Source organism: Oncorhynchus mykiss, chromosome 5 (assembly GCF_057628025.1).
Source record: "Oncorhynchus mykiss isolate SJ-2025 chromosome 5, ASM5762802v1, whole genome shotgun sequence".
Taxonomy (NCBI): Eukaryota; Metazoa; Chordata; class Actinopteri; order Salmoniformes; family Salmonidae; genus Oncorhynchus; species Oncorhynchus mykiss.
This window is the reverse complement of record NC_143026.1, coordinates 77,476,692-77,499,548: the sequence shown is the minus strand read 5'-3', so window position 1 is coordinate 77,499,548 and position 22,857 is coordinate 77,476,692. Positions and strand designations below refer to the sequence as shown.

General features: G+C 45.4%; 1 protein-coding gene and 1 long non-coding RNA gene across 3 annotated transcripts in view; both read left to right on the top strand.

Moving 5' to 3' along the window:
* Window positions 1-22,857, top strand: part of LOC149983584 (uncharacterized) — a 473,580-nt gene that overhangs the window by 284,749 nt on the left and 165,974 nt on the right. The gene's annotated exons all lie outside the window — the stretch shown is intronic.
* LOC110524582 (BMP/retinoic acid-inducible neural-specific protein 3) overlaps window positions 1-22,857 on the top strand; it is a 76,729-nt gene that overhangs the window by 18,779 nt on the left and 35,093 nt on the right. For both annotated transcript variants that reach the window (XM_021604383.3, XM_090236036.1), the window contains exons 3-4: window positions 22,113-22,303; window positions 22,487-22,671. In XM_021604383.3, the coding sequence (XP_021460058.1) occupies window positions 22,113-22,303; window positions 22,487-22,671 (376 nt within the window). The remainder of the gene's footprint in view (window positions 1-22,112; window positions 22,304-22,486; window positions 22,672-22,857) is intronic.

Here is a 22,857-nt window from a genome sequence, read left to right as displayed (position 1 = left end):
TGAGGAATTCTAAATCAGGTGAACAGAAGGACTTGAGTTCCCGTATGTTGTTGTGACCACACCACGTCTCGTTAACCATGAAGTATACGCCCCCTCCCCTCTTCTTACCAGAAAGATGTTTGTTTCTGTTGGCGCGATGCGTGGAGAAACCAGATGGCTGCACCGACTCCGATAGCTCTCCAGTGAGCCATGTTTCCGTGAAGCAAAGAACGTTAGTCTCTGATGTCCCTCTGGAATGCTACCCTTGCTCGGATTTCATCAACCTTGTTGTCAAGAGACTGGACATTGGCGAGAAGAATGCTAGGGAGTGGTGCACGATGTGCCCGTCTCCGGAGTCTGACCAGAAGACCGCTTCGTTTCCCCCTTTTACGAAGTAGTTTTTTTGGGTCACCGGCTGGGATCCATTCCGTTGTCCTGGGTGAAAGGCAGAACACAGGATCCGCTTCGCGAAAGTCATATTCTTGGTCGTACTGATGGTGAGTTGACAATGCTCTTATATTCAGTAGTTCTTCTCGACTGTATGTAATGAAACCTAAGATGACCTGGGGTACCAATGTAAGAAATAACATGTAAAAAATCCAAAAAACTGCATAGTTTCCTAGGAACGCGAAGCGAGGCGGCCATCTCTGTCGGCGCCGGAAGTCATGAGTAGGTGTGTCAAACTTTGACTGGTACTGTATATTAGCATTTTCACACTTCATGTCCAAATCATTGATTTTGGACATGATTTGGACAAGTTCGCATTTGAAACAATGGCCAGGTAAAAAAAAATTGGGGGTGAACTATCCCTTTAAATGAGTAACAAGCTGGGACCCTTATGTTAAACAGTAGGCTATCAATAGGCCTTATAATTGGTACTGTTCATAGTGTTTGGACTATTTCTTAAATTTCACTGCCTTACTAGAAGTGTAAAATAATCAGAAGTGAACGTGCATTGTTTGAATGTAGTTTCAGCGCTCCAATTCCAGTGCTTTAGCGCTCCAATTCCAGTGCTTTAGTGCTCCAATTCCAGTGCACCCCTTTGGGTCCCTAGGACCAGCATTAAGAAACACTGCCTGGGGTATCGGGTTTACATATCCACCGCCATTGGACGTTGGCATTAACTTTCATTCGCTGGTCGGACTGTCTGTCAACATGTTACAAAAATATTGCCCATGTTCCTTTAGTTAAGACTTCTTGGTTCTGATTTGATATTTGCAAATACAACTAGATTTCATTTTTTTGCAATTTCATTTAACTTGACTAGATAGAATTTCTCTAAGTGAGTCGTTTTTATCTTTTTTTACAGTGTTGGTAGGCCAATCCTTTTCAAATTCAGAGCTCTAGTTGCAAGGTCAACCATCTGTGTCGTGAAGAGAAATATTTGGCCAAACAGATTAATCTTGACTTGGAGTTAATGTTGGGATGAGACACCCTTCAGCCCCCATCTGTGCCCTGGACACCATATGTGAATTGATCGCCCCCCCCAACTAATCTTCAGAGTTCGTACTGTTGGGTGACCTAAACTGGGACATGCTTGACACCCCGGCCGTCCTACAATCTAAGCTAGATACCCTCAATCTCACACAAATTATGAAGGAACCTACCAGGTACAACCCTAATTTCGTAACTATGGGCACCCTCTTAGATATCACCCTGACCAACTTGCCCTCTAAATACACCTCTGCTGTCTACAACCAGGATCTCAGCGATCACTGCCTGCGTGCGTAATGGGTCCACCCCTCATCACTGTCATCACTTTCTAATCGTCCTGGCCCGGGTATCCTGGAAGGATATTGACCTCATCACATCAGTAGAGGATGCCTGGTTGCTCTTCAAAAGGGCTTTCCTCTCCATCTTAAATAAGCATGCCCCATTCAAAAAATGTAGAACTCAAAACAAATATAGCCCTTGGTTCACCACAGACTTGACTGCCCTTGACCATCACAAACATCCTGTGGTGTTCTGCATTAGCATGGAATAGCCCCCGCGATATGCAACTTTTCAGGGAAGTCAGGAACCAACCTAACAGTCAGTTAGGAAAGCTAATGCAAGCCTTTTCAAACAGAAATTTGCTAACTGTAGCAGTAAATCCAAAAGGTTTTGGGACACTAATACCCCTTGGAGAATAATAGCACCTCCCAGCTGCCCACTGCACTGAGGATAGGAAACTCTGTCACCAACGATAAATCTACAATAATTTCAATAAGGGTTTTTCCACGGCTAGCCATGCTTTCCACCTGGCTACTCCTACACCGGCCAATATCTCAGCACCCCCTGCAGCAACTTGCCCAAACCCCCACCACTTCCTTCCCTACAAATCACCTGGGCTAAACAATTGGGACCCTCACTTTCTAAAATGATCTGCCGAAATTGTTGCAACCCTATTACTAGCCTATTCAAACTTTCTTTCGTATCGTCTAAGATCCCCAAAGATTGGAAAGCTGCCGCGGTCATCCACCTCTTCAAAAGGGGAGACACTATAGACCCAAACTGTTATAGATCTATATATATCCATCCTGCCCTTGGTCTTGTCTTTCGGTATGCCGGATTAAGTGATATGACATGCAATTCTATAAAATAATTTCTCTGTAATTAATATCACCTGATTAAGCTAATCGGGTAAATGTAATTAACTAGAAAGTCGGGGCACCACGAAATAATGTTTATAGAGCTGTTATCTTCCGAATAAACTCTTAAAGATCTAGTGATCTTTTACATCAGTAGCAGTCAATTATTAATCCTCACCTTATTCAGTCTCCACCAAGAATGTACAACTTTCAGATATCTTCACGAACCCTGGCTAACAAGTTGAATCAGCAATACAACATGTGGTTTAATTATTTATTTACTAAATACCAAAATAATCTGTCACTATCGTCATAATGATTGGACCAAGGCGCAGCGTACTTCAGGTTCCAAATATATAAATGAAAGTGAAACTTAAGCTAATAAAAAAATAAAGAATAAACGAACCGTGATGACAATATAGTTCGAACAGGCAACTAAACATAAACAATATCACATACAGTGGGGCAAAAACGTATTTAGTCAGCCACCAATTGTGCAAGTTCTCCCACTTAAAAATATGAGAGGCCTGTAATTTTCATCATAGGTACACTTCAACTATGACGGACAAAATGTGAAAATCCAGAAAATCACATTGTAGGATTTTTCATGAATTTATTTGCAAATTATGGTGGAAAAATAAATATTTGGTCAATAACAAAAGTTATCTCAATACTTTGTTATATACCCTTTGTAGGCAATGACAGAGGTCAAACGTTTGCCCTTGCTGATGGAAGGTTTTCATTCAAAATCTCATACATGGCCCCATTCATTCTTTCCTTTACACGGATCAGTCGTCCTAGTCCCTTTGCAGATAAACAGCCCCAAAGCATGATGTTTCCACCCCCATGCTTCACAGTAGGTATGGTGTTCTTTGGATGCAACTCAGCATTCTTTGTCCTCCAAACACGACGAGTTGAGTTTCTACCAAAAAGTTATATTTTGGTTTCATCTGACCATATGACATTCTCCCAATCTTCTTCTGGATCCTTCATATGCTCTCTAGCAAACTTCAGATGGGCCTAGACATGTACTGGCTTAAGCAGGGGGACACGTCTGGCACTGCAGGATTTGAGTCCCTGGCGGCGTAGTGTGTTACTGATGGTAGGCTTTGTTACTTTGGTCCCAGCTCTCTGCAGGTCATTCACTAGGTCCCCCCGTGTGGTTCTGGGATTTTTGCTCACCGTTCTTGTGATCATTTTGACCCCATCAGTGGGGTCTTGTATGTCTTCCATTTCCTAATAATTGCTCCCACAGTTGATTTCTTCAAACCAAGCTTCTTACCTATTGCAGATTCAGTCTTCCCAGCCTGGTGCAGGTCTACAATTACAATATTTCTGGTGTCCTTTGACAGCTCTTTGGTCTTGGCCATAGTGGAGTTTGGAGTGTGACTGAGGTTGTGGACAGGTGTCTTTTATACTGGTGTCTTTTATACTGATAACAAGTTCATACATGTGCCATTAATACAGGTAACGAGTGGAGGACAGAGGAGCCTCTTAAAGAAGAAGTTACAGGTCTGTGAGAGCCAGAAGTCTTGCTTGTTTTTAGGTGACCAAATTCTTATTTTCCACCATAATTTGCAAATAAATTCATAAAAAATCCTACAATGTGATTTTCTGGATTTTTTTTCTCGTTTTGTCCGTCATAGTTGAAGTGTACCTATGATGAAAATTACAGGCCTGATCTTTTTAAGTGGGAGAGCTTGCACAATTGGTGGCTGACTAAATACTTTTTTGCCCCACTATAACCCACAGGTGGAAAAAATGCAACTTAAGTATGATCCCAAATTAGAGACAACGATTACCAGCTGCCTCTAATTGGGAATCATACACAAACTCCAACATAGAAAAATAAACTAGACTTAACACCCCTAGTCACACCCTGTACTCACTTCTGGAGCTGACAGATGGCTGCCTCGCTTCGCGTTCCTAGGAAACTATGCAGCTTTTTTTTTTGCGTGTTATTTCTTACATTGGTACCCCAGGTAATCTTAGGTTTAATTACATACAGTTGGGAAGAGCTTCTGAATATAAGAGCAACGTAACTCACCATCAGTACGACCAGGAATATGACTTTCCTGAAGCGGATCCTGTGTTCTGCCTTTCACCCAGGACAACGGAATGGATCCCAGCCTGCGACCTAAAACAAAGATGTCGTAAAAGAGGGAAACGAAGCGGTCTTCTGGTCAGGCTCCGGAGACGGGCACATCGTGCACCACTCCCTAGCATACTTCTCACCAATGTCCAGTCTCTTGAAAACAAGGTTGATGAAATGCGAGCAAGGGTAGCATTCCAGAGGGAGATCAGAGACTAACGTTCTTTGCTTCACGGAAACATGGCTCACTCAAGAGACTCTAACGGAATCGGTGCAGCAAGCTGGTTTCTTCACGCATCGCGCTGACAGAAAGAAACATATTTCTGGTAAAAAGAGGGGCGGGGGTGTATGCCTTATGGTTAACGAGACGTGGTGTGGTCACAACAACATACGGGAACTCAAGTCCTTCTGTTCACCTGATTTAGAATTCCTCACAATCAAATGTCGACCAAGGGAATTCTCCAAGGGAATTCTCTTCGATGATAATCACAGCCGTATATATTCCCCCCAAGCAGACACATCGATGGCTCTGAACAAACTTTATTTGACTATGTAAACCGGAAACCACATATCCTGAGGCTGCATTCATTGTAGCTGGGGATTTTAACAAGGCTAATCTGAAAACAAGACTCCCTAAATTGTATCAGCATATCGATTGAGCAACCAGGGCTGGAAAAACCTTGGATCATTGCTATTCTAACTTCCGCGACAAATATAAGGCCCTCCCCCACCCTCCTTTCGGAAAAGCTGACCACAACTCCATTTTGTTGCTCCCTGCCGACAGAAGCTAAAACTAGAAGCTCCTACGCTGAGGTCTGTTCAACGCTGGTCCGACCAATCTGATTCCACGTTCCAAGACTGCTTCCATCACGTGGACTGGGATATGTTCCGTACTGCGTCCAACAATAACATTGACGAATACGCTCATTAGGTGAGCGAGTTCATTAGAAAGTGCATTGAAGATGACGATCCCATAGCAACGATTAAAACATTCCCAAACCAGAAACCGTGGATTGATGGCAGCATTCTCGTGAAACTGAAAGCGCGAACCACTGCTTTTAACCAGGGCAAGGTGACCGGAAACATGACCAAATACAAACAGTGTAGCTATTCCCCCCGCAAGGCAATCAAACAAGCTAAGCGTCAGTATAGAGACAAAGTAGAGTCGCAATTCAACAGCTCAGACACAAGCTATGTGGCAGGGTCTATAGTCAATCACGAATTACAAAAAGAAAACCAGCCCCGTCACGGACCAGGATGTCTTGCTCCCAGGCAGACTAAATAACTTTTTTGCCCGCTTTGAGGACAATACAGTGCCACTGACATGGCCCGCAACCAAAACATGCAGACTCTCCTTCCCTGCAGCCAACGTGAGTAAAACATTTAAACGTGTTAACCCTCGCTGGGCTGCAGGCCCAGACGGCATCCCCAGCCGCGCCCTCTGCATGCGCAGACCAGCTGGCTGGTGTGTTTACGGACATATTCAATCAATCCTTATTCCAGTCTGCTGTTCCCACATGCTTCAAGAGGGCCACCATTGTTCCTGTTCCCAAGAAAGCTAAGGTAACTGAGCTAAACGACTACCGCCCCATAGCACTCACTTCCGTCATCATGAAGTGCTTTGAGAGACTAGTCAAGGACCATATCACCTCCACCCTACCTGACACCCTAGACCCACTCCAATTTGCTTACCGCCCAAAATAGGTCCACAGACGATGCAATCTCAACCACACTGCACACTGCCCTAACCAATCTGGACAAGAGGAATACCTATCTGAGATACTGTTCATGGACTACAGCTCAGCATTTAACACCATAGTGCCCTCCAAACTCATCATCAAGCTCGAGACCCTGGGTCTCGACCCCGCCCTGCGCAACTGGGTACTGGACTTCCTGACAGGCCGCCCTAAGGTGGTGAGGGTAGGGAACATCTCCACCCTGCTGATCCTCAACACTGGGGCCCCACAAGGGTGTGTTCTGAGCCCTCTCCTGTACTCCCTGTTCACCCACGACTGCGTGGCCATGCACGCCTCCCACTCAATCATCAAGTTTGCGGACGACACTACAGTGGTAGGCTTGATTACCAACAATGTCGAGACGGCCTACAGGGAGGAGGTGAGGACCCTCGGAGTGTGGTGTCAGGAAAATAACCTCACACTCAACGTCAACAAAACTAAGGAGATGATTGTGGACTTCAGGAAACAGCAGAGGGAGCACCCCCCTATCCACATCGATGGGACAGTAGTGGAGAGGGTAGTAAGTTTTAAGTTCCTCGGCGTACACATCACAGACAGGCTGAAGAAATTTGGCTTGTCACCAAAAGCACTCATAAACTTCTACAGATGCACAATCGAGAGCATCCTGTCGGGCTGTATCACCGCCTGGTAAGGCAACTGCTCCACCCACAACCATAATGTTCTCCAGAGGGTAGTGAGGTCTGCACAACGCATCACCGGGGGCAAACTACCTGCCCTCCAGGACACCTACACCACCCGATGTCACAGGAAGGCCATAAAGATCATCAAGGACAACAACCACCCGAGCCACTGCCTGTTCACCCCGCTATCATCCAGAAGGTGAGGTCAGTACAGGTGCATCAAAGCAGGGACCGAGAGACAGAAGCTGTTTTTCAATCTCAAGGCCATCAGACTGTTAAACAGCCATCACTAACATTGAGTGGCTGCTGCCAAGACACTGACTCAACTCCAGCCACTTTAATAATGGGAATTGATGGAAATGAATGTCAAATATATCACTAGCCACTTTAAACAATGCTACATAAAATGTTTACATACCCTACATTATTAATCTCATATGTATATACTGTACTCTATCATCTACTGCATCTTTATGTAATACATGTATCACTACCCACTTTAAACTATGCCACTTTGTTTATATACCCTACATTACTCATCTCATATGTATATACTGTACTCGATACCATCTACTGCATCTTGCCTATGCCGTTCTGTACCATCACTCATTCATATATCTTTATGTACATATTCTTTATCCCTTTACACTTGTGTGTGTATAAGGTAGTAGTTTTGGAATTGTTAGATTACTCGTTGGTTATTACTGCATTGTCGGAACTAGAAGCACAAGCATTTCGCTACACTCGCATTAACATGTGCTAACCATGTTTATGTGACAAATACATTTGATCTGATTTTGATTTGACCTACTCTACCATAGACAATACAGGCATTCTATGGTCAGGACGTGACATTATCACACAGAATTACATCTACACAGAAAGGATCATACATTGATTACAAATCATGTTATAAAGGAAAACGTCCCTAGTGGACGGAACAGATATGATGGCTGGTTACACAAAGAAAGGGGGTTGGGTTTTGAATGAAAGAGCGGGAACAAAAAGATTTGGTATCTATGCAGCTATGCTATCGTTAATACAGTATCTTATGCATTTTAAATAACCGCCTATATGAAAAAGGACAATGCAATAAATATTTACTCTGAGCTGTGCTTCGGTAGATTGGTCGTAGATAGAAGGCCGTGTTCTCCAGCATGGATCTCTTGTCCTCTGAAGAATGTCTAGTGGTGAACTGGAGTGTGGTAGAGTGGATACTCTGTCCGTCCTCTCCTAGCCTACGTTTACAGCTGCTGTTGATTATGCAACGGCTTGGTAGGTATCACTGCTTTAGTGAATAAGAGTTCAAAGTTCATACCAAGTTGCCATACTTTAAGCTCATGTTATTTTCTGGCTGATATAGTCAAAATTCCTCCTTTCGTCGTGTTGATCGTCATCTTCACATTGAAATTCGATGCTAATTTTGTTAGGTTCTTGTCGTTCAAACAGAGTTCACGCTGAGGTTGGCTTAGTTCTGTTGGTGATCTTGCCCTTTTAACGTGGGTACCGCCGTCCTCTTGTCCTTAGAACAGAAAGTTGAATTTTCGTCAACGGTTTTATATAGTGGTGAAAGAAGGGTGTGTTTCATAGTTTTACAACCAATGTCTGTTCACTTGGGCGGTGCTTCTGAGTGAGCAGAGTTTACTCTTATGACAAACCGTTCTCTAGTTTAAGAAGCTAAAATTACATTTCATCTTTCACAAATAGTTTCATATTTAAAAATTTAAATTGCACAACAATTCCATGGGAATCTGAATTTGTCGACTTTCCAAGATACCGTTTCTGTCATCCTGTCATTTTATTTATTTATATTTTATTTCATCTTAACTTGCCTACCTGGTTAAATAGAGAACAAGTTCTCATTTACAATTGCGACCTGGCCAATATAAAGCAAAGCAGTTCGACACATACAATGACACAGAGTTACACATGGAGTAAAACAAACATACAGTAGAAACAAGTCTATATACGATTTGAGCAAATGAGGTGAGATGGGAGGTAAAGGCAAAAAAAGGCCATGGTGGCAAAGTAAATACAATAAAGCAAGTAAAACACTGGAATGGTAGATTTGAAGTGGAAGAATGTTTAAAGTAGAAATTAAAATAATGGGGTGCAAAGGAGCAAAATAAATAAATAAATAATATAAATACAGTAGGGAAAGAGGTAGTTGTTTGGGCTAAATTATAGGCGGCCTATGTACAGGTGCAGTAATCTGTGAGCTGCTCTGACAGCTGGTGCTTAAAGCTAGTGAGGGAGATAAGTGTTTCCAGTTTCAGAGATTTTTGTAGTCCGTTCCAGTCATTGGCATCAGAGAACTGGAAGGAGAGGCCAAAGAAAGATTTTGTTTTTGGGGGTGACCAGAGATATACCTGCTAGAGTGCGTGCTACAGGTGGGTGATGCTATGGTGACAGCGAGCTGAGATAAGGGGATAACTTTACCTAGCAGGGGTTGTAGATGACATGGAGCTGGTGGGTTTTGGCGACAAGTATGAAGCGAGGGCCAGCCAACGAGAGCGTACAGGTTGCAATGGTGGGTAGTATATGGGGCTTTGGTGACAAAACGGATGGCACTGTGATAGACTGCATGCAATTTGTTGAGTAGGGTATTGGAGGCTATTTTGTAAATGACCTGGCCGAATATGAGGTAAATTATACTTTATTTTTTTAATATAAATTGGTGAGGGGGGTTGCAGGCAACGAAGGAGTGGCTTCGTAAGAAGCACTTCAAGGTCCTGGAGTGGCCTAGCCAGTCTCCAGATCTCAACCCCATAGAAAATCTTTGGAGGGAGTTGAAAGTCCGTGTTGCCCAGCAACAGCCCCAAAACATCACTGCTCTAGAGGAGATCTGCATGGAGGAATCGGCCAAAATACCAGCAACATTGTGTGAAAACCTTGTGAAACGTTTGACCTCTGTCATTGCCAACAAAGGGTATATAACAAAGTATTGAGAAGTTTTTGGTCAATAACAAAAGTTTATTTTCCACCATAATTTGCAAATAAATTCATTAAAAATCCTACAATATGATTTTCTGGATATTTTTTTTTTCATTTTGTCCGTCGTAGTTGAAGTGTACCTATGATGAAAATTACAGGCCTCTCATCTTTTTAAGTGGGAGAACTTGCACAATTGGTGGCTGACTAAATACTTTTTTGCCCCACTGTATATACAGGACAGGACAAGACGAGGACAAAAGACATCTGACTGCTATGCCATCTTGGTGACAAAATGTCATTAGTAGTAATGTCTCCGACAATAACTGATCTGAGATCATATTCATTAAGTACCAATGCATATTTTCAACTGGTTGGATTACCGAAATATGGTTATGTTTCCCACCTTTTGATGTTACCAGACTCTATGTTGCGAAGGCTTTACAAGAGTCAACTCTATAAAGTAGATGGAGAGAAAAGGGGAAAGGTATTTATGGTGGTCATAAACCTCCCCCAACAGGCCAACGTCATGACAGTCCCCCCAGTTGGGTTCAATCGTGCGATTAACCTGCATGTTGCAAACCAACATAAAAATGACCATGGGTTCTCCTGGTTGTGGACCATCGTTGTGGTCCCCCTCTGGTGGTCGACCCGGGTAGGGTTTCTGGGGATGAAGAAGTACGCTCCAAGGCTGGGCAGCAGATGTCCAGTTGGTGATCGCTGTGGCATTTTCCCCTCTGGTGGTCGACCCTATATACACGTCCATGGTTTTGGCAAAATGACCCTATCATGGCATTGTCTAATGTCATATCTAGGGCTTTCCTAATTTCTGGGTTGCTGCTTAGGGTACTATCCTAAGTTGATAACTACATGATAAGTCTACAGCTGCAAGGCACTAGTTTTGGGCAGTCTACAGGGATGACCTATGGACTTCTGGAAAGAAAACAACTGGTGAGTACTGTAGCTGTAGAGTCAAAGGTCTCAAAATAAATGTTCAACTTTACTAAGGCTGGTATTTTTCTCGGATCCTTAAGTGATCTTAGCATAAATCCTAATTGGATGTTCCGTTGTGCATGTGCATTTATGCTTACACAAGCGCACATGTCAAGGGAAGAAAACCAAGTATCCTGGCAGATTACAACTTGTTCAGAATGAGTCGGACGTAGTCAGGTAATTTTCAGGTCAATGCCTGGAGGTCAGTCAGAATTGGTGTTGAGGGAGTCTGTATTGGTTTTACTACCAGTCACTGTCTTCCACTATTGTAGTGGCGGTAGGTATGAAGAAGTCTACTTCATAGCTATGTTATCCACAGAGGAGCTAACCTGACAACGGAAGTACTCTTTAAGCACGGAACCATTCGTATGGAGGGTTCTATTTATTAGTGGCATGTGTGTTAACCATTGGAAGAGTGGAATGGAGATTCCCTTCCCCGTGTTACACTCTGACTCCTATGTCGCTATTATCAATAGCAATTTAACTTGTGAGATTACTTATCCTCTTGCTGGATTGTCGGTGGTATTGGTATTGGTACTGGTACTCAAGGGGACCAGTTGTCCTCACTGTTCTCATAGGGGAGTTTACAACTAGATTTGATTTATGCTCTGGCGGCCTCGTACGGTGTTGTCTGTAGTCTCGACCCACCCAACGTCTCGATGAGGCTCATCATGGGTCTGGGCTACTATTCTCCCCCTTTGAGTCTCTGGATCCCCTCCCCCACCAATGGGTGGTGTTGGTACCCGAGGCACAAACAAAAAGTTCAGACCCTATGTACAAGTTGTCAGTGGCCGCGTTATTATGAGAATGGATGTAACCTTTCAACCAAATCTCCTGGTGTTTCTGCTTCAAAACGCTCAGTGGCTGTTACCAGACTATCTATGTTACAAAGGCTTTACAAGAGTCAACTCTAATAAAGTAGAGAGAGAGAAAAAGGGAAAGGTATTTATGAGGGTCATTAACCTCCCCAACAGGCCAACGTCATAACACCTGCCTTTCTAAAATCTTTGAAAGCCAAGTTAATAAACCGATCACCGGCCATTTCGAATCCCACAGTACCCTCTCCACTATGCAATCTCGTTTCCGAGATGGTCATGGGTGCACCTCAGCTACTACGCTCAAGGTCTTTCTTCATCGACCTGGCCAAGGCTTTCGACTCTGTCAATCACTGCATTCTTATCGGCAGAATCAATAGCCTTGGCTTCTCAAATGACTGCATCGCCTGTTTCACCAACTACTTCTCAGATAGAGTTCAGTGTGCCAAATCGGAGGGCCTGTTGTCCGGGGACAGTATTGAGTAGCTTGGATGATAAAGGTGCCCAGACTAAACTGCCTGCTACTCGGTCCCAGAAGCTAAGATATGCATATTATTAGTATATTGGGATAGAAAACACTCTGACATTTCTAAAACTGTTTGAATGATATATGTGAGTATAACAGAACTCGTATGGCAGACATAAACCTGAGAACATCCAACCAGGAAGTGGGAAATCTGAGGCTTGTAGGTTTTCAACTCATTGCCTATCGACGAAACAGTGCACTTCATAAGGCTTCCACGAGATGTCAACAGTCTTTAGAGCCTGGTTTAAGGCTTCTACTGTGAATTGGGAGCGAATGAGAGGGGAATCAGTAAGAGGTCTGCCAGAGAGCCACGAGCTGGCCACGCTCATTCACGTGAGAGTTTGCTTGAGTTCCATTGCAATTCTACAGACAATTCTGGAATTCTCCGGTTGGAACATTATAGAAGATTTATGTTAACATCCTAAAGATTGAGTCTATACATCGTTTGACATGTTTCTACGAACTGTAACAGAACTTTTTTACTTTTCGTCTGCTCCTAGTGATCGTGCGTCATGAATTTGGAATACTGGACTGAACACGCTAACAAAAAAGGAGGTATTTGGACATAAATGATGGCAATTTTCGAACAAAACAAACATTTATTGTGGAACTGGGATTCCTGGGAGTGCATTCGGATGAAGATCATCAAAGGTAAGTTAATATTTATAATGCTATTTCTGACTTCTGTTGACTCCACAACATGGCAGATATCTGTTTGGGTTGTTTTGGTCTCTGAGCGCCGTACTCAGATTATAGCATGGTGCTTTTTCCGTTAAGTTTTTTTGAAAACTGACACAGTGGTTGCATAAAGGAGAAGTGTATCTATAATTCCGTGCATAATAGTTGTATCTTTTATCAATGCTTATTATGAGTATTTCTGTAAATTGATATGGCTCTCTGCAAAATCACCGGATGTTTTGTTACTTCTGAACATAACGCGCAAATGTAAACTGAGAACTTTATCGAAATAAACATACATGTATTGTGTAACATGAAGTCCTATGAGTGTCATCTGATGAAGATCATCAAAGGTTAGTGATACATTTATCTCGATTTCAGCTTTTTGTGACTCCTCTCTTTGGCTGGAAACAGCTGTTTTTCTGTGACTTGGCTCTGACCTAACATTTTGGTTTGTTTTCGCTGTAAAGCCTTTTTGAAATCGGACACCGTGGTGGGATTGACATGAAGTGCATCTTTAAAATAGTCTCAAATACTTGTATGTTTGAGGAATTTTAATTATGGGATTTCTGTTTTTGAATTTGGAGTCTTGCACTGGCTGTTGTCTTATCAATCCCGTTAGCGGGATCTCAGCCCAAAGAGGATATATCAATGATGTTACTCTTGCTGCTGGTGATTCTCTGATCCACCTCTACCCAGATGACATTCTGTATACGTCTGGCCCTTCTTTGGACACTGTGCTAACAAACCTCCAAATGAGCTTCATCGCCATACAACACTCCATCCCTGGCCTCCAACTGCTTTTAAATGCTAGTAAAACTAAGTGCATGCTCTTCAACCAATTGCTGCCTGCACCCTCCCGCCCGACTAGCATCACTACTCTGGATGGTTCTAGAATATGTGGACAGCTACAAATACCTAGGTGTCTGGTTAGACTGTAAACTCTCCTTAAAGCCTCACATTAAGCATCTCCAATCCAAAATTAAATCTGGATTCATCTTACTTTTTCGCAACAAAGCCTACTTCACTCATGCCGCCAAACATACCCTTCTAAAACGGACTATCCTACCGATCCTTGACATCGGCGATGTCATTTACAAAATAGCCTCCAACACTCTACTCAGAAAATTGGATGCAGTCTATCACAGTGCCATCCGTTTTGTCACCAAAGCCCCATATACTACCCACCACTGCGACCTGTATGCTGTCGTTGGCTGGCTCTCACTACATATCCGTCGCCAAACCCATTGGCTTCAGGTAATCTATAAGTCTTTGCTATGTAAAGCCCTGCCTTATCTCAGCTCACTGGTCACCATAACAACACCAATGTTGTCACCAATGTTGTCCAACACCAATGTTGTCGATGCACTTATTGACGACGTTGGTAAACTCCTCAATGCCATTGGATGAAACCCAGAACATATTCCAGTCTGTGCTAGCAAAACAGTCCTGTAGCTTAGCATCTGCGTCATCTGACCCTTCCATATTGAGCGAGTCACTGGTACTACCTGCTTTAGTTTTTGCTTGTAAGCAGGATTTAGGAGGATAGAATTATTGTAAGATTTGCCAAATGGAGGGTGAGGGAGAGCTTTCCATGTGTATCTGTGTGTGGAGTAAAGGTGGTCTAGAGTGAAATTTTTTTTTTTTTTAAATTCTGGTTGCTCGTAGAATTTAGGTAAAACCGATTTAAGTTTGCCTGCATTAAAGTCCCCGGCCACTAGGCATGCCGCTTCTTGATGAGCATTTTCTTGTTTGCTTGGGGCCTTCTATTGCTCGTTGAGTGCGGTCTTAGTGCCAGCATCGGTTTGCGGTGGTAAATAGATGGCTATGAATAATATAGATGAGAACTCTTGGTAGATGGTGTGCTCTACAGCTTATCATAAGGTACTCTACTTCAGGCGAGCAATACCTTGAGACTTATTTAATATTAGACATCGCGCACCAGCTGTTATTGACAAACCGATACACACACGCACACAATGTATGTCTACAATATGTTTGAGTTAATTTAGGTCTTAAAACCACTACTTTAATCAGAAGTTACTGTATTTTGGTTGTGTATTTCCATAACTGTTAAATTGTTATTTTATTCACTGTGAACTAAATGTCTTGACTCTGATTTCCACGTAAAAGTACATTTACATACAGTATGTTAAAATAGAATGATTTCCCTAAAAAAATTGTCATTTGTTATAATTGACATAAACCATTATTTTACAGGAAACATTTTAAATTAGAGCTGATTACTGTAATTTAAAAAAAGTCTTATCCAGACAAAAAGGAAATTACTGTAACAGTGAGTTTTCTGTGAAATTATGTGTGCCAAACTGTCAATTTCTAGGCAGCGCAACTGAAATATTCAATGGCTAGGACAAACATCCATGCTTCCCACAGTTGTGCCAAGTTGGTGTCCAGTCTTGACACTTAAACTGGTGTGCCTGCCACCTACTACCATATCCTGCTCAGAGGCACTTAAATATTTTTTCTTTCTTCATTTTCCCTATGAATTGCACAGATACACAATCCATGTCTCAAGGCTTAAAAGTCCTTCTTTAACCTTTTTTTTTTTTTTTTTTATTGATTACACATTTAACCCCATATTGTCAAAACTACCTCCGTACTTCCATTCATTTATATGGGTTACCTTTAGATAGTCGTAGAGCGGAGAGGCCTATTCAAACGGAGAATACCATTGAATTTGTGAGAGTCAACCCCTTTCTACTGTGGGGTCATATTAGTTTGTAAACCAACCGTTCAGATGGTTTAGTGAGAAGACTCTTTCTACCACAGATGTGGAAGGGCGACATACTTTAGGAGGATGCAGTGAATTGAGACGCAGCCCATGCAAAGAACCTATATTTTTAGGTTAAACTAACAGAGTTTGATGGGGATATTTTTATTATGTTACTTATACACTGGTCATCAATAGACTCTGGGGGTCGGGGGTTGTATTGAATCTATGTCCAGCTCCTGTGAAAAGTTTGGATGTTTGTAAAACCCTCCAGACTAAGTTGAATTGCTTAATATTACAGTATTTGCCCACGTGAAGCAATTACAGTATGGTGCCTGTACCTGTATTTGGACATGGCCTATTTAAAACAAGTTGTTGTTGAATTTTTTATGAAATTTAATTACAATTATTCACTTTTTTGTTGGTCTTATCAATAGTGAATTTCTTACTTATTGACCATGTTTGGCATGTCCAACGCTGAGACAGTGTAATTTACAGTAGGCCTAGCCCCTATATTAGTGGAATGCTATGTTAAACAATATATTTTCATAGGCCTATTGAAGCCATGAAATTACTTGGGAATACAGGAACTAGGCACCCCGACATGGACAGCTAAGTGGAGGTAATTAGATGAAAGTGCCAACCAGCTGTGGAGGCTAAAATGAAAGGGGCACGATGGCACACCGCGGGAGAGAAGGGAGAGAGACGGACAACGGTTTAGAGAGAGAAGGAAGACCGAGCAAAACCAAAGTTATTTCTTTGATATATTTATTTTCTGTCTTAGTCAGAAAAACAACTTTACTTAATTAACGCCTCCCTGTCTGTGTCAATCTCTGTATGCTCAACCAAACACCCCACGGTTTACCACATATGGTGGAGAATGCGGGCAACTAAATAGATTTAGGTCCCGTGGGGTCGAGTGTGCGGAGATAACCATGGAGGAGCTGGCGGCTCACTTCATCCTCAGCCAGCAGAAGCAACAGGCTCTCCAGGAGCAAGCGCTGGAGGAGCAGCACCAACAAAACCACAGACTGGTAGCGGAGGTAGCCCAGTTGAAGGTTGGGAGGGCTCAGGAGTCTGGCCCGAATCAGTTCTTGGTTCAGTTCAGCGAGGAAGATGACGTGCAGTCGTATCTGTGCACCTTCGAGAGGACAGCACAGCTGGAAGGATGGCCCAAGCCCCAGTGGGCCAGCCTGTTGGCACCCTACCTCTCTGGGAAGGCCCAGAAGGCCTACTTTGATTTGAACACTGACCAGGCCGCAAATTATGAGGGACTCAAACGGGAGATACTAAGCCGTTATGGGTTCAATCTCATACGCCGTGCACAATTGGTCCACGACTGGGCCGTTGACCCCTCCCGATGCTCGACAAACCCGTCCTGGATAAATACTTTTGGGCCCTGCCCTACGAGATGAAGAAGACGGTGAGCATGTAGAACCCCAAGAGCCTGGAGGAATTGCTGACAGTGGTGGAAATTCACCAGAACACACAGGACCTGCTGAGAGGGGGCCGAGCGTAGAGAGGAGACACGGCGAGGGGGTCAACCAACACAAAGAGAGACGAGGAGCGGAAGGGGGCCTGGACGGGACCAGCCAAGACTGTGAAGCGGGAGGGTGACCCAAACCGACGACGCCGGCGGCTGCTGGACCCCGATCAGAGATGCTGCTATGAGAGTGTTGAGCTGGGGCACCTTGCGTGGACCTGTCCCGGCTGGGAGGAGGCCATGCCCTCTGCACCTCCCAGCTCGGGGATAACCCGGATGGCGAGTTACGTCACCTCCTGTTGGGCGCACACCGAGACGGCCCCTCCGATGGTTCCGGTACGAATCGATGGCATCGACACCAGCGCTCTGCTGGACTCCGGTAGCATGGTGACCCTGGCCCACCCGCAGTGGCTCACGTGAGAGGGGAAGGAGGAACAGGGGGATGAGGAGGTGACAGTGTCCTGTGTACATGGGGACACGAAGAGGTACCCAATGGTGGCCGTGAGGATACCCACGCCAAAGGGTGAGTGCCAGATGCGCGTGGGAGCTGTGCCTAACCTACCAGTGTCCATTCTCCTCGGTCGAGACTGCCCTCTCTTCCAGGCACTGTGGAGGAGGGACCTGGGTAGGCGAGCACGGAAGGAAGGAAGGAAGGAAGAAAAGGAAAAAAGATTGTGACGTGTGCCACCCAACCCCCGCCACGAGGTGTCCACTGGGCCTGAGTCGGACCCGGAGAAGGGAGACGACCCCGCTCCGGCAAGCGAGCCACTGTGCAAGGAAGACCTCAGGCTACACTTTATGGAGTTGGAAGCCCTAGACGGACCTCCCAACATGGGAATCCTCACGGGTCATTTCGGGACGGCCCAATTAGAAGACCCAAATCTCCAGAACGCTAGGGCCCAGGTGATGCCGGTGGATGGCGTACTGTTACCTGGGTTAAGTGATTGGTGCTACCCCCACTTCGCAATTAAGCATACTTTATTGTATCAGGTAGTAAAGCATAATGGGGAGACCAAAGACTTGTTACTCATACCCAGACAGTATGTTAGGACTGTGTTGCAGCTTGACAACACCCACCTGCTTGGGGAACACCTGGGGTTCGAGAAAACCAGGGAGCGGATCGGGAACCGGTTCCACTGGCCTGGAGTCAAACGCACCATGGAGGACGACTGCCGTGGTTGCCCGGAGTGCCAGATCACAGCTCCGAGGGTGCAGTATCGAGACCCTTTGGTTCCCTTGCCCATTATAGGAGTGCCATTCGAGCGGTTGGCAATCGATCTGGTGGGTCCGTTGGTGAAGACTGCGAGGGGACACCAATACATCCTGGTATTCATGGATTATGCCACCCGTTATCCTGAGGCAATACCACTACGCACGGCGGCATCCAAAGGTATCGCACGGGAGCTCTTACATTTATTCAGCCAGGTGGGGATTCTGCAGGAAATCCTGACAAACCAGGGTACCGTGTTCCTGTCTTGTGTGATGAAGGATGTCTGCAATCTGTTACGAATCAAACAAGTGAGGACCAGTGTGTACCATTCACAAACCGATGGGCTGGTGGAACGCTTCAATAAGATCCTGAAACATGTCACAGGTCATCGAGAGAGACTGGAGGACCTGGGACCAGCTGCTGCCCCACCTGATGTTTTCAGTGCGTGAGGTACCCAAAGCATCCACGGGGTTCTCCCCCTTTGAGCTCCTGTATGGCCGTCGGCCCCGCGGGCTGCTGGACCTAGCCAAAGAGGTCTGGGAAGAGCAGCCGACCCCCACGGACCTCGTGGAACATCAGATCCACACTGTTCCGGGAGAAAAAGTGCGTAAATGGCCATATCGAATACCAGAAGCCCGGAGGTTGGTGGTCCAGCGGGAAGTGACAACAATGTTAGAAATGGGGGTACTGGAGGAGTCGCAGTGAGTGGTCTAGCCCCATAGTGCTGGTTCCAAAACTGGACGGAACCATCCGCTTCTGTAATGACTTCCGGGGCCTGAACGAGATCAGTAAGTTTGATGCCTACCCCATGCCCTGGGTGGACGAACTGATCGACCACTTGGGGACAGCGAGATACGTCAGCACCTTGGACCTAACGAAGGGGTACTGGCAGGTGCCACTGGTAGCGGCCTTCTGGGAGAAGACTGCCTTCTCCAACCCGGGGGGGGCTATACCACTACCGGGTTCTGCCTTTCGGGCTCCACGGGGCATGGACCGAGTTTGTGGCAGCACAGTGAGTACGCAGCGGCTTATCGAGATGACATAATTGTGACTCCCAATTGTCACTGTGCACATCTGTAAGTTACAGGCTGTGGTTTATGCGCTAAGGGATGCAGGTCTGATCGCGAACCCCCACAAGTGCAAGCTGGGCTACGCCGAAGTGGAGTGCCTGGGATATCAGATCGGGAGGGGAAATGTGAAACCACAAGAAGAAAAATTGCTGCCATTAAGTCATTCCTGGGGTTAGCAGGCTACTATGGTAGATTTGTACCTAACTTTGACGCAATAGCTTCTACCCTGACAGATTTAACAAAGGCATGACTACTCCAGACGGTGCGATGGATGGAGGACACAGAGGCGGCTTTCCAGGCCCTGAAGTATGCGCTATGTTCGCACCTGGTACTCGTCACCCTGGACTTCTCAAATTCTCCTGGTCTAGACAGATGCGTCTGCCACCGGGGTAGGGGCCGTTTTGTCCCAAGAGCAGGAAGGCGAGGAGCATCCCATCATGTATGTCAGCAGGAAGCTCCTCCCTCGGGAGAAGAAATACTCAATTGTCGAGAAGGAGTGCCTCGCTGTGAAGTGGGTCCTCGACACCCTCCTTCTCGGGAGGAAGTTCACCTTGATTACTGACCATGCCCCGCTCGTGTGGATAGCACGAGGTAAGGACACGAATGACCGTGTCACCCGCTGGTTCCTGTCCTTACACCGATTCTCTGTCATCCACAGGTTGGGGGCCCAGCACGGCAATGCGGACGCCCTATCCAGGAGGGATGCAAACCTAGCCCTGAGCATGCCTCCCTCCCAGCAGTGCTACCCCTGGGGTGGGGGGGGGGGGGGGGGGGGGGGTGGTGTGTGGTATCCCAGGAGGTCTACCCCGGGGGATGGTCATAGAGGGGACGTACGTGAGGCGCTCTGCTGGGATTCCGGGAGCTGGGCACCCCGACATGGTCAGTTAAATGGAGGTAATTAGAGGAAATTGCCAACCAGCTGTGGAGGCTAAAAAAAAGGAGCACGATGGCACACCGCGGGAGAGAAGGGAGAGAGACGGACACCGGTTTAGAGAGAGATGGAAGACCGAGCAAAACCGAAGTTATTTCTTTGATATATTTATTTTCTGTCTTAAGTAAAGTTGTTTTCTGATTAACGCCTCCCTGTCTCTGTGTCAATCTCTGAACATTCAACCCAACACCCCACGGTTTACCACAATAGGCTATTTAGCAAATATGGGATTGGCTTACATTTTTGTTATTTTGTTTCTGTAGGGTATTTTATAAACTAGACTACAGCAGTTTGAATTGGAGTTGAAAACAATGCAATACATAAGACTGTTAATACACAACTTAAAGCAACCACGTACTGTATTTAGACATGGAGCACGTTCTGATTGGGCAGTGAGAGGTCAAGCCCTTATGTGACACAGCCAGCTACTGCACCCATAATTCCCACTGTGAAAATAGCAAAAATATTTCTGACACACTGCCTGACCTATGGCACTACTGCCAGTGCTAAGATTTACCATTGCGTTCTTTAAAATTGTATTTTTTTTTATAAATAAAGCTGTCAGTGTCCTAGCATCGCCAACAGGGGGCCAGTGGTGGTATTGCCCAGTGCTAATGCTAGCTAACTCGCTAGGGTGTTTGTGTGTGCCCTTGCTAACCAGCATCCGTAACTGTACATCAACAAGCCTGGCGAGGCTTTGTGTCGATCACGGTTAAGCTCTGCTCTACTCGCTCCCTCCTTCTCTCCCCCACGGCTCAGTGGCAGGAATACCAGTAATTGACCCTCGTTATGGAAAAACGGCATCGTGAAACAGGCCCTAATGAGCTGATTCCTGTTGGCTACTTTTTTGTGTGTTTTTCTTCTCTGGGGGGACACTTCCCCCAGAAAAGTGAGTTTTTGATTGACAGCTACTGTGGACTCTTGAGCGTGTGTGCGGGTGCGTGCCCGTGTGTTTTCCCTGATTGTTCCACGACAGACCTGATAAACTATTACGACCCACAGTAGATCACCTCCATTGTTATTCCATTAAAATCCGCAGCACTAATTTCTGACAGTTTTACATTGATCCTTTCTCTCCATAATAGGCTTGACCACTGAAGCCTGGTTATTATGGGCTGTTTGAGCTGCATGGTAATCTGTAAGGACCGACACTGGAGTAGAGAAGCAGGTACGGAGAGTCAAACATTTAATCGGAACAGACATCGAACAAGACAGGAACAGCGTCAGGACAAGGACATATGACAATCAATGCTGAAGCAGGAAACAGTGCGGGGGAACAGACAGACATAGGGGAGGTAATGACAGAGGTGATTGAGTCCAATAATTGCTGATTTGTGTAATGGGGGGCAGGTGTGCGTAATGATGGGGAGCCTTGTGCCCTCGGAGAGAAAGAGAGCGAGAGAGACCTTCTCAGAATAGTGTAAACACCATGGCATCATTCATATTTTAAGAAATGGCACCGGAGATGTCATGGCGTGCAGACACATTTCCCACCCAGCATTGCCTGAATCTAAAAATTAGTCTCCTCACACAGGGCAAGGCTGTTGGCTGGCTGTAACATCCTCTTGAGACCTTTTTCCTCTGTCTTCACTATGACTATAAAAGAGGGTGTTTGCAAATGAAGCCTGCCCGGTGCCGGGCGCCCCCTCCCCCCATGTGCATCGCTGCCTGTGTTTGTTAATGTGTGTGTGTGTGTGTGCGCTAATATGTGTCTGTGACATTGCAGGGAGTTTGGCCGCTGGAAAGTGAACAGCCTGGCTCTAGAGAGACAGGACAACAATGGTCTCGCCCTGCCCCTGGACCCAGAGTTCCTCCAGACCATCAGGCACCTGGGCAGACGGCCCAGCCTCAGCTCCATTACAGACAGCATCATCAGGAAGTACGGAACACACTTCCTGCTCTCAGCCACCCTGGGGGGTAAGAATAATATGTATTTATTGGTGTTCTTTTAACCCAATCCTCTGTATGCTGCTGATGCTTAGCTTCAGAAACGCAAACAGTAAATTCTCTCTTTGCTGTAAAGGTGTCATATTGAATGTGTTGTTCTATTCTCCAGCCCAGTTCTCAGTGCATATTCTGCTCCACTCTGTGTGTGTTTAGGGGAGGAGTCATTAATGATCTTTGTGGACAAGCGGAGGTTGAGTAGAACGGTGGAGACGAGAGAGGCCAACGGTACAGCCGTGACTCTAGAGGCCCTGCACCAACTGGCTGCCTCTTACTTCATCGACAGAGAGAGCACCCTGCGCAAGCTGCACCACATCCAGATAGCATCCACAGCCATTAAGGTAAACCTACAAGCTGCACCACATCCAGATTGCATCCATGGCCCCTCCCCCCCCACACACACACATTCATTCCCAGAGCCCTCTAGCTGGGTCCATTAATCACTGTCAGTCATTATTACCGAGTAATGAGTGTGATCGGCTGAGTTTGCCCTTTGCACAGCAGGACATGTTTGTCAGACTCCGTAT